This window comes from Rhamphochromis longiceps, linkage group LG22 (genome assembly GCF_057381845.1).
Source record: "Rhamphochromis longiceps isolate RC_006_pf linkage group LG22, R_longiceps_female_GT1.1, whole genome shotgun sequence".
In the NCBI taxonomy this organism is placed as follows: domain Eukaryota; kingdom Metazoa; phylum Chordata; class Actinopteri; order Cichliformes; family Cichlidae; genus Rhamphochromis; species Rhamphochromis longiceps.
This window is the reverse complement of record NC_140577.1, coordinates 37,269,071-37,281,560: the sequence shown is the minus strand read 5'-3', so window position 1 is coordinate 37,281,560 and position 12,490 is coordinate 37,269,071. Positions and strand designations below refer to the sequence as shown.

At 40.3% G+C, this 12,490-nt stretch overlaps 1 protein-coding gene and 1 long non-coding RNA gene across 2 annotated transcripts in view; one reads left to right on the top strand and one right to left on the bottom strand.

Annotated features, from left to right (window-relative positions):
• Positions 1 to 5,951: 5,951 nt before the first annotated feature.
• Positions 5,952 to 12,490, top strand: part of LOC146644489 (uncharacterized) — a 32,107-nt gene continuing 25,568 nt past the window's right edge. Inside the window, exon 1 of the long non-coding RNA XR_014909277.1 lies at positions 5,952 to 5,985. This is a non-coding gene — a long non-coding RNA (uncharacterized LOC146644489). The remainder of the gene's footprint in view (positions 5,986 to 12,490) is intronic.
• Positions 8,067 to 10,321, bottom strand: LOC146644492 (uncharacterized). The gene is made up of 5 exons (XM_085396016.1): positions 10,213 to 10,321; positions 9,169 to 9,317; positions 8,764 to 8,772; positions 8,312 to 8,467; positions 8,067 to 8,234 (listed from the first exon to the last, which is right to left on the bottom strand). The coding sequence occupies exons 2-5, from the start codon at positions 9,223 to 9,225 to the stop codon at positions 8,067 to 8,069; spliced, it is 390 nt and encodes a 129-aa protein (XP_085252142.1). The 5' UTR covers positions 9,226 to 9,317; positions 10,213 to 10,321.

Sequence of the window (12,490 nt, the reverse complement as noted above, 5' to 3'; positions counted from 1 at the left end):
AGTCGTCCAGCCTGGAAGTAATAAATGCATGAACTAGTTTTTCAGCGTCACTCTGAGACAGGATATTTCTAATTTTAGAGATGTTGCACAAATGGAAGAAAGCAGTCTTACATATTTGTTTAATATGTGCATTGAAGGACATGTCCTGGTCAACAATGACTCCAAGGTTCCTCACAGCGTTACTGGAGGCCAAGGTAATGCCATCCAGAGTAAGAATCTGGTTAGATACCATATTTCTAAGATTTTCAGGGCCGAGTACAATAACCTCAGTTTGATCTGAATTAAGAAGCAGAAAGTTAGCAGCCATCCAGGTCTTTATGTCTTTAAGACATTCCTGCAGTTTAACTAATTGGTGTGTGTCATCTGGCTTCATGGACAGATAGAGCTGGGTGTCATCAGCATAGCAGTGAAAATGTATCTGCCACAAGTTTTTATGACTCCACTTACATTAGAAAAATAATGTGAGGGATAAAAGGGAAAACAGGAAAAGAAGACAGGCATGTGGATATTCTATATATTCTGTAAATGTAATAAACTTCATTTCACTTCTCAAATATCACTGTGTGTGTCTCCTATATAATATATTTAACTGACACTTTTTTATTGTAACAACCAACGATTTATACAGGAAACTAATGACTATTAACTAGGTTGCCCAAACTTTTGAATCCACTGTATGTCATGAGGACAAACAGAATTATAAAAGCCATGTATACAGAGCCTAAATTACCTTTAGGCTCTGTATACATGGCTTTAATAGAAGATTAACTGGGATTAGCTGGCAGAGGTTTGGAGCCAAATCCATGACAAACAACTCTAATAAGATGAAGTGTGATTTCATTCACACCAAAAACAATTGAATAGTAACAAAGTGTTTAACAAAAAACCCAAAAGACTTCAATGGAGAAACACAAGAGATAACAGTTTGACCAATGAACCATAAAGGAATAAAAATAAAAGCTTCAAAAACTACAAATCAAATCCACTGATTAAGAACACAAAGTGAACACAAAACCCTCAGAGATTGACAGCAGCAAACTAAGTGATCATCACTGCACAAAGTCTAAATATTTCTATGCATGACTCTGGTCACAGCCTGAGATTTTGTGAAAAAATCTTCCTATGACTGAGTTTGCTGGCATTAAGCCTGAACTGAGCTAGCACTGCTTAGCTTCTTGTGGTTTATTACCTTGAAGAGCTTTATTTCTTTTATTTGACTTATTTTGTTTGTTTTATTATTAAAGATATTTAAAAGCATGGTGGATGGACAGTGCCTTTCCTGTTTCAAGACAAGCTCAGCTGTCCATTTCTAACCCAAACCAAGCTACAGCCATGCATCAGCACTAACAACAGTTTTGTTTGTTATTTTAGTTTATTTAGTCAGTGCGCCCCAGGGCAGCTGTGGCTACAATGTAGCTGCCATCACCAGTGTGTGGATGGGTGGATGACTGGATGTAGTGTAAAGCGCTTTGGGATCCTCAGGGACTAAGTAAAGCGCTATACAAATACAGGCCATTTATTTACAGGGAAATTTTATTTAGTTTTTGAAGGAAACTGTTTCCAGGGCCTACTCCGTGGATCGGCTTCCTCCGAGGCGTGGACGTCTATCAGCAGAGAATGTACCTTCACCTATCAGCAGAGAATGTCCCTTAGTCTGTAACACAGTCAAATATATTCTCAAGTAATATTCAAGCATGCCATTCAGCGTGTTAGTACGAGCAGCTCGGGAGCAGCTTGGGAGAACAAGAAAACAGAGACTGCTTTAGATTGTCTTCCCAAAGTGACTCAACTTTATTCACAAGTACAACAGTTTATATAGAGGGTAAAATTCATGAGACAGCAGATTTATCAGTTTAAACCAGTACAGAACAAGATAAGGCAGCGTCTTCCTGCCCTTGGGTGAAGAAGCATCCTTTGTGTAGTGTATCAGTTCAGCTACAATTGTGATTATCTCAGCGACATATTTTCAAGGCACAAAACGAAGAGTTCTTTCATTAGTGAAATCTGAAACAAACCATTTGGCCTTCAACAGGCGTCTAAAAGATTAAGAAACTAATGTAGCTGAGGGAGTGATCTCTGTGGTATTTCAACCTTGTTGAATGACAGAGTTTTCCTGTATAATGTCACTATAAAACAATATCCAGTAAATGCTCCCATGGTACTAAAATACCTAACAGTTTTTTATATTTGTATTGCCATTTTATTGCCTAAAATCTAATTTACTAACATAAATTTAACACCGAAAATTTGGATAATTACTGAATCAAAAAATTTCGCAAGACCTGAACTCTTTCATGGAACGGTTCTCCCACAGGGAACGGTTCTGGCTCCGTTCCTCTTCACCATCTACACTGCAGACTTCTCCCACAACTCCACCCAGTGCTTCCTGCAGAAGTTCTCTGATGACTCTGCAATAGTCGGCCTCATCACTGATGGGGACGACAAGGAGTACAGAGGACTGACTCAAGACTTTGTGGACTGGTGCCAGCTGAACTACCTCCAGATCAATGCCAGTAAAACCAAGGAGCTGGTGGTAGACTTCCACAGGCACAAACATCCTCCACTGCAACCACTGAACATCCAAGATATGGACATTGAGACTGTGGACAGCTACAGGTACCTTGGTGTTCATCTGAACAACAGACTGGACTGGACCCATAACTCTACAGGAAAGGGCAGAGCAGGCTGTACCTGCTGCAGAGACTCAGGTCGTTTGGAGTGGAGGGCCCACTCCTGAAGACCTTCTATGACTCTGTGGTGGCCTCAGCCATCTTTTATGGTGTGGTCTGCTGGGGCGGCAGCATCTCTGCTGGGGACAGGAAGAGACTGAACAGGCTGATCCGAAGGGCCAGCTCTGTTCTAGGATGCCCTCTGGACCCAGTGGAGGTGGTGAGTGACAGGAGAATGGTGGCTAAGCTGTCATCACTGTTGGACAACATCTCCCACCCCATGCAGCAGACTGTGACAGCACTGAGCAGCTCCTTCAGTGGGAGACTGCGGCACCCACGGTGTGGGACGGAGAGATTTCACAGGTCTTTCCTCCCCACTGCTGTCAGACTCCACAACAAAGACTTTAACTGATCAAACACACACATCCACACATGTGCAATAACACTAATGTGCAATAATCTTTTCTGGCATCGTTGTATTTTTACTAAGTTGTATATAGCATTTGTATTATATTTTTATCCTATTGTATATTTTATTCTATTTTATTCTACTGTATATAGTATTTTATTTTATTCTATTCTGTACAGTTGTGTACTGTATTTATTCTTATTTTATTATAATTTTTGCTTCATAACTTTTGCACTGTCCACTTCCTGCTGTGACAAAACTAATTTCCCACGTGTGGGACTAATAAAGGTTATCTTTATTCACGGCTCAAGAGTTGGGAGTTCGCCTTGTAATCGGAAGGTTGCCGGTTCGAGCCCTGGCTTGGACAGTCTCGGTCATTGTGTCCTTGGGCGAAACACTTCACCCGTTGCCTACTGGTGGTGGTCAGAGGGCCCGGTGGCGCCAGTGTCCGGCAGCCTCGCCTCTGTCAGTGCGCCCCAGGGGGGCTGTGGCTACAATGTAGCTGCCATCACCAGTGTGTGAATGTGTGGATGACTGGATGTAGTGTGAAGCGCTTTGGGGTCCTTAGGGACTAGAAAAGCGCTATACAAATACAGGCCATTTACCATTATCTTATTTTTAATTTCTCTATGCTATTTAGGCTGATTGGGACCTGATGAATGTAAAAACAAAGAATCATCTTTTAACCCTAACCTGTAACCCTGATGGAGATTGTGAGAAAAATTATATCCACATATTTTTTAAAGTTTGGTAAAACACTAAGTCCCAAGTCCTAACAATACATCAAAGTCCTCCTGGAACACGTGCTCTTATTGTGAAAATCTGCATGTCTTTTTCCATCAGAGGTGGAGCCCTGACTCCTTCTAGGTAGCAGCTTGCCTGTCTGTCAGTGTAGCAGGTCTGGACTTGTTGGTGTGAAGCTAAAATTCAGTGAGGAGCTCAGACTTGTGAGAACAAGATGTTCCTGCTCTCTCTCTGATGGATCTAATTGGGTTAGCTGTGAAATTAACTTTCACAGGAGGTCAGGGTGTCCCACAAACATTTTTTTTTTTGGTATTTTTTTGGTACCGGTACTGGTTTTATTTTGTTGTATTTATCCACGACGGTTTGTGAAAATATTATGAGACATAAACCGGTCCGTGGTGCAAAAAAGGTTGGGACCGCTGCTTTAAATCATGTCCACACCTCTTTATAAGCTTCATTTATATAAAGAAGAGTGTCCTACATCTATCAGTGAAACAGCTGTGATAGGAGGGAGGGGAAAACAGCTAAAAAAAATGCTTCACCGTCTAAAAATATATGACCTGAACTGAATTTGATTCTTTTAAAATCCTTTAAATGTTTCTTTCAGCTGTAAAAACTTTATTTATACTCCATCACAGTCCTGTACAAATGATAAACACCTTAATAATTTTGTTGATAATCATCACTGATAAAAAAATTACTTTATTTTTAATAATACCTGAATCTGCTCAGAAAGCGAAACGCTGAAATGTTAAGTTTCTGATGGTTTTTGACAAAATTACACAGAAACCAACTGTCATGGGCCGGGTCTGGGACCCAGCGTTTGTGTTCATTTTGCACCGTCATCATGTACCTTTGTAGACATGCTAAGTTCTTGTTGTTTTATTATTAGTCAGGATTTAAGTTGCCTTGTATTTTGATATTCTTTTATGTTAGTAATCTAAAGCTCCTCAGTTGTTATCTTAGTCCTTGTTCATCTTGATCTTTTTGTTTCATCAGAATCAGAATCAGAAAGGGTTTTATTGCCAAATGTTGAGCAGGTTTACAACATTAGGAAATTGCTGCGGTGCTTCAGTGCAAACATACTGTTATAAATTACGCTTAAATAGACATGAAAATAAAAATAAGAGTAAGAATTAAAAGTGCTAAGTAGACAGATATATACATGATATATACATGAGTGCAGGTGGTGATCAGTGCCAAACATGGAATGATGCAGTGAACACAGCGTAGGGTCATGTGTTAGTGGTGGGAACAGTCATATGGTTATTGTTCATGTGTCCGACAGCAGAGGGGAAGAAACTGTTCTTATGGCGAGAGGTTCTGGTGCGAATGGACCGGAGCCTCCTGCCTGAGGGGAGCAGGTCAAACAGACTGTGTCCAGGGTGAGAAGGGTCAGCTGAGATCCGAGCTGCACGCCCCAGTGTCCTGGAGGTGTACAGGTCCTGCAGAGATGGGAGTCTGCAGCCAATCACCTTCTCAGCAGAGCGCACAACACGCTGCAGTCTCATCACCCCTTATGTTCCAGTCTCCCTGATTCATGTTGTCAAGTTAGTATTAGGTCTGTCATGTTTATTTTGTAGGAGGCTACTGTAGGTAGTTTTACTTCCCCGCAGCATCATTAAGTTCACGAGTGTCAGCTGTTTCCCCATGTGTTTTTCCTCCTAATCACCCTTGTGTGTATTTAGTCTGTGTATTTGTTAAGTCATTGTCAGGTTGTCTGTTTTCCTCGCCACACTTTGTCTCATCATAGTCAATCTTAGTTTTTTCACAGCTAGTCATAGTTGTCAAAGTGTTTCATAGAGAGTCATAGTTTTCATGATGTTTGCCTGCAACCAGTTAAATCAAGCTCGCGTTTCGTTCAACCTGCAAGTCCTCTCTCTGCGTCTGCTTCTCGGTCCGGCTTCACAAAGATCGGCGTGCCCCGCCGTGATAGTACCACCTGACCATTATAGACCCAGCGGACATCTGTGACACCAACAGTGTGAAATCACATTCATTCTAAAACAAAGTGCTCGTAATGTGAAAATCTACTTCCTCCCCCTCCCACCGGTGCTGAGGTTCGCGTGGAGTCCCGCCTCCTTCCAGGAAGCAGCTCATCTGTGTGTCTGTGTTTAGTCTCAAGCTGTGGAGTGGAGCTTGTTGTTGGTGTGAGAAGAAACTGTAAGTTTGCTTTGTTTCCTCCTTTAACAGTTTGTCTTTAGGAACTTTAGGACCAGAATGTGAAGTGAGACATGTTTATTTACGTAACATTAAACAAATCAGATGTATGATCTGAATTTGAGTGTAATGAAACAAACTCTCAATATGTGATAGTGTTTTTATAGCTGTATTAAATAACAAGTTGTTACTGTTGATGCTTCACAAAAGATGGTAAAAAATGGCCTGTATTTGTATAGCGCTTTACTAGTCCCTAAGGACCCCGAAGCGCTTTACATATCAGTCATTCACACACTGGTGATGGCAGCTACATTGTAGCCACAGCCACCCTGGGGCGCACTGACAGAGGTGCCCCAGGGTGATCATGTGTGCTGCAAACTAAAACTATGTTGCGTGCAGTGACTAGTTTTTCTAGTTTGAACTTCCGTAACAAATCTTTCCTTTGCTGAAAACAACATAATTTAAGGCAGCTTTGCTTCTTAAACTTTGTTCTTCTTTCTTGGGTTCCCCTCAATAAGCAGCCCAGGACCAGAAACATGTGAGGTTCAGCTCCGAGATCCATAAACAGATCACATTGTTTTTATCTGAAAGCTTAAATCAGATTCAACACGAGTTACATCTTGAAGTGTGTTCTCTATAATCAGAGAAAAGAGAGCTGATAAACATGTTTTCATATTAGTGTCATGTTTCAGCGGTGTACAGGCAGGAGACTGACCCAAACGCAAAACTCACGACAACGAAATTAAACTCAAAAAGCTGCTTTATTGCAGAATGTTATTTTAAAACTAATCTGGGACACGGGTAAACTGAAACACAGCCATGAGGGAGACTACGACACTGACAAAGAGAAACACAGAGCTTAAATAAACAGAGGGATAATGAGGGAATGAGACAAAGAAGGAGAGCACAGCTGGGAGTAATCAGGCTGGACCAGCCAAGGGAAGCAAAACTAAAAACACTCACATGAGACATGGACCTTCAAAGTAAAACAGGAAACACACTGACTGAACTCTAAACATGCAAACTTAAAAGCAACTGAGAAGACAGAACATAGGAACCTGAAACATGGTACAAAAAGGCCACAGTAGACACAACATTGAACACTGTATATTACACAAGTGTAATATAACAAAGCCAAAGAACTAAACCTATGATAACCATAACTGAAATCTAGGGAAACAAGAAACAGTACAACAAAGGACTCAAAACATAATCCATAATATAAAAACATAGGAAGCCTAATAAGCTTAAAACCATAAACATCAAAAGAACTAAAACTCAAAACACTGGGTCATAGGACCCAGGATCGTGACAATTAGCACCTGTAGGTTCTCTAGCACACTCAGAAAAATAAAGGTGCCAACTGGAACCAAAAGTGGTTCTTTAGACTGATGCCATAGAAGAATTTTTTTTTGGTGCCACAAAGAACCTTTCAAACAATGGTTCTTTGAAGAACCATTTCTTTCAGTGGTTCTTTGGGGCACCTTTAATGGTTTTTTAAAGAACCATTTTTAAAAAGGTCCTTCAAATGGTTCTTTAAAAGAACCATTTTAAAGAACCTTTTTTCAGTGGTTCTTTAAAGAACTATTTTAAATCTTTCAAAATAAAATGCATCATAAATTGAATTCGAGTAGGGTAAAATAAATACGAGCAGAGCATAGACATGTATTAATGGTTTGTCATTTTGTACTTACCAAAAGACAAGGCATTTTAACCCTCAGCACAACATCACTACTAATACATGTCACATATTAGTGTTTTAAACAGTAATAATTAAATATATTTGCTATACTATAATATATAAATACTATAGCTACAGATAACACAACAATACATGTATTGTTTAATTAAGAAAACAGAAAGTGATAAAACACATTAGAAATAGCAATAGCTTCATAACAGACCAATAAATCAACACATTTTCATCAGCAGATGTTTGCATGTGCAGTAAAAATATTTCAACAAGTTTATGATTAAAATGATCAATGAACTTCAGCCTTACGCTATGTAATGTACATTTCATGTTGTACTCATGGTCCTTTGTTAGTCCAGTTTAGGATAATGTCTCTGACGTATGTATCATATCAAATATGTGTCATATCAAAACAAGCCCACACCTGCAGTTGTTTCAGTTTTTCACTGGTGTTTCCTGTCAGCTGGTCAACCTCACTCAGGCGGACATCCATATAAGCCAACCAAACGACAAGTTCCTCCCTTTGTGCTTCAAACCCCTCCCACTCTGAGACAAGGAGCTGAAAGAGAGAGAAAAGGGTCAATTATAAAGAAGAGAGAAAAGTGAAACCCTCCTCAGAAGGTCTGACTCGCATACCTGCAGTTGACCTGTGATGAACTCCAGTTTGGCGTTCACGTCATCCCTCGTCGATGCCAACAGCCGAGTCTGCAGGGTGCCCTGGAAGAGCTGAGTTAATGTTAGACTCCTCCTGGTCAGGCTCTCCAGCTGGATGACCCGAGGTCTCGCCGCTGCCTCTGAACACAAACACAAATTGCATCTGAAGCAGGAGGAGCAGATTTTTTTTGCTATTCTTTTCTAAATCCAGGCTTGATCACGTGGAGGTATTTGGAAAACTTTTTTGGCCAGTGGACGACTGTTGTCTTGCAGAAAGTCAAATCAAACATATGCGATACACAATCAATTCACAAGAACACATTATAAAAAACAAGTCCAGTTCTTGCCTGATTTCAAGTGAAATCTGCATCAAAACAGGGTGACAGAAGTAAAACGAGAGCACAAAGCCTCACTTTTTACAAGCCTGCTATTACAGTTCTCCTCTATGCAGACGACTTTCCTGTTTTCAAGGCACAACTTGGATCTGCTGTACGACTCTTATGGATACACACTAAATGAAACGATAGTGTGCATGACTCCAGATTCTGATCCCTCATCCTAATATGGTCCCAACATAGCAACAGCAATAATGCAAATGTTGAGGCTTCAAAATACAAAGTCCATAAACCAATGGCTGACGTGGGTTTTATCATAAGGGTGATAAATATACAGATTTCAGTCTGTCTTAGAGATTTGATGTTCATTTACCTGCAGATGCCCTATACGTACCTGCTCCATGGTTTTTCACAACATTTTGCACATCACTATTTAATACAGGAAGTAGGTGAACTAAAACAAGTCATCGTTCTTTGTGAGAGGACCATATTAATGAAACAAACCTCAATGACATCATAGGGATCCCTAAAGATGCTCCTGCTGCTTCTCTTCCTCCTCATCCTAAGCTTCCTTCTCCTTGTCCTCGCCTTCCATCCAATTGTAATTCAACCTAATTGTGTTTCTCCCCCTCCTCTTCCTCATTTTGTTGGAGCTGTGAACACAATTAATATGACTATGGATTAATTTGTGCAAACAAGAAAAATCTACAGCTTTTTGGTCAGAGGTGCTCTTGTGATTTAAGCCGGGTAGAGTAGATTTATGTGTTGATGCTACCTGCTTCAGCTCTGGCTGCTGAGTGATATTTACACCCTGGCTGGATTACAAACTTTAACCATGTGCTGAACTTTGGCCTGGCGTTGATACCTCTTGTTAGTATAACGACCTCTTCTTAGCTTGTATGTATGATGGTGGATAAATGAAATATACAAAAAAATTTAACTATATTACAAAAGAACATTATCTTGGAAACATCAAATGACCGGACTTGTCAACTAGTCCGAAACGAAGTTATGCAGGAACAGTCAAAGACACACCTTCTCATGTCACATTTCTATATAATTAGATTAGACAATAAAGAGTTATCTAATCTAATTATTCATTCAAAACACTTATGCATAGCTGTATTTTATACAGCTCATACAGAATTCAAAGTACAGGTTCATGTGAGTATTTAATGTACGGCTCAGATCTTCAGAGTTTCTAGAGCAGACAGAGCTCACGTCACAACAGGCTTCAGGCGCCATTTTAGTGACTTTAACAACATATTAATTTTAATTTCGGTCTAGCTGACATTAGGTTATGTACGCAGCGCGCAATTGAACCATATTTTAGAAGCCAAAGGTTCAGATTAGCTGGGAGCAGCTTCACTTAATTATAACAGTGGTTTTGTTGGGAAAACAGTTTCTGTATACCAGATACTAAATTGCGCTGACCTCAACGGCTAACGTATCTAGCTAATCGCTACTGTTAGCACAGCATTAACAGCAAGCTACAATGACGAGTAACAAAAACAAAACAGTAATAAGGTTTTAATGAAAATGTTTTACCTTTTCTAACAGTCCCAGAATCCACAGCTTCAAAGTCCAGCAGGTACTGAAGACTGTTATCCGCCTCGCTGTCACCGGCCGTGAGAAAGAGTTTTTTTTTTCCCCGAAAGTCAAGGCCCGCCGCTCGCGCACTCTATCTGCGCATGCGCATTCCAACGACTGACCCCCTCCGTCCGCTCCCGGGAGGTTATAGTTGACGTGTTCTGACGTCACTCTCTCTCCCTCTCATTTATTTGGCTCGAAACACATTAACTAATTGCTCAGTGATGAACAACTACTGTTACGTTCTAGGTCTAGGCGTGCCCTGAACGCAACAAAACATTGGCCCACTCACACTCCACTCAAGCAAGAACACAAACAACAATCTGTTTTAAAATGCTAAGCAGCCATTTATTTGCTTCAGCAGTGAGCAGTGCCAAAACTAACAAACAAAACTCCCTAATGGTCCCTATGCTTTCCTACCCAAACTGAAAACGAAACAAAAGACAATTCCCTTACCTAACTCGCTGCATGAAAAACAGGAGAAAACTTAAAAATGGCTTCTCACGCCTACTAGGCTGCTGCAGTGAACAATATATACAAGGTGGGAAAAAATACTCAATTGCTACTTTACAAATCTATTTACAGCTATTTACAAAACTACGATACCAACACCACAATGATCACAACCCATGACAAACTGAACCACAGGGCTTAAATACGTAGAGGGAGCAATCAGGGAATGGACAACAGGAGGGAAACACAGCTGGGGCAAATCAGAACTGACGAGACAAGGAAGCGTAAACTGAACACACTGAGATAAGACAGAACTTCAAAGTAAAACAGGAAACACATAACAGTCACGCCTAACACAAAACACTGACAACGAAGAGAGGAAGGCTGAAGCGGTCCCTCGGACCTTCCAGCGAATGGACGAGCCCCCATTTATGCTACACCCCAGCCCAGGGAAAACTGGCATGCAACATAAGGAAAATAAAAATAAGGAAAAATGCCCCCCCCACTCTCTGCTCTTAAGGAGGACGAACCAACAAAAAACAGCTACCACGGATTTCACAACAGCCAGTCAGTTTATTGAGTCCCAAAAGGTAGCAGGCATCAGGGTGAGCATGGCCAAAACAAACAAACAAAAACTCTAGAAATTAGTGATGGTCCGCTTGAAGCTAACACCGGTGCGTGTGTCAAAAAAACCAACACACTGCTTCAGAAGCACTGTGTCGAAGCTTGATTCGTTTGGCCAGAGTCACGTGATCAGTGACGTCCGAAGCTTCCTTTAGAGCCTAACTGCTTCGGTATCTGATTCAATGGTTTATAAGGAAGTGAATCATTCGCGGGATTTGTGGTGTTTTGATGGTGACAGATAGCGAACCACTGATCATTCTACTGAGAGATTTGGAGCCAGCGAGGAATAGAGGAGGTTCTGTTGTGTGGGAGTATTTTGAGTTGATTTTTGTCAATCGGGTGGGTTTTCCAGCTTTGTGTTTTGGCCGTTTGCTTTTGTTTTGTGCGTGTTTATTATATCTGAAAACGGGAAAAAGGTAAAATGTCAAAAATCTGCTTCCATAATATAAATATCATTAAATAACTTTAGAAAAACTTCCACTTGACTCTTTACATGTAATGTTGTAAAAATATATATTTTATTGTGTAATTAATCTGAAAATGTTAGTCTGCCAAATGTGCAGCAATTGAATTTCTTTATTCTCTTTAGCTGATAGTTTGTGGGGCCCAGGTAGACTGTATACCTGCATCTCTACCAGTTTCTCTGCACTCCAGCCTCCTCTGTGCCATGTGAAGGGATTTTCCTTAAGGCAGGAGAAATTATCTCCACGAAAAGGAACAGGTTCGGCCAACGCACACTAGAACAAATTCTCTTTTTAAATAAAAATGAAAAAGGGTTACCGTCAATGCATCATGTTTTTAATTTGCAAGTTCATAAGCATTTTGCTTTTCCATTTCACAATCAATTCTACCCCCAGGTCAAAAATATGTCTGGGAAAATTTCCTTAATACAATATTATTTATAAATACACCCCTCCGGCGATTAATTGCATACCTGCATGGAGGCAAGACCTCACAGCAGAAGCATACTCCATAATGTGTTTTACATTATTATATGTATATATATGTAACGTGGTATTTTTCAATTATTGTATTTACCAACATCAAGAAGTCACAAGCAAAGACAGACCACACCATGGTGCATATCTAAACAAGGAGAGTTTACTGGTCAAAACTATTTATTAAACAAATAAAGCACATTTTCTTAACCACCAAAAAA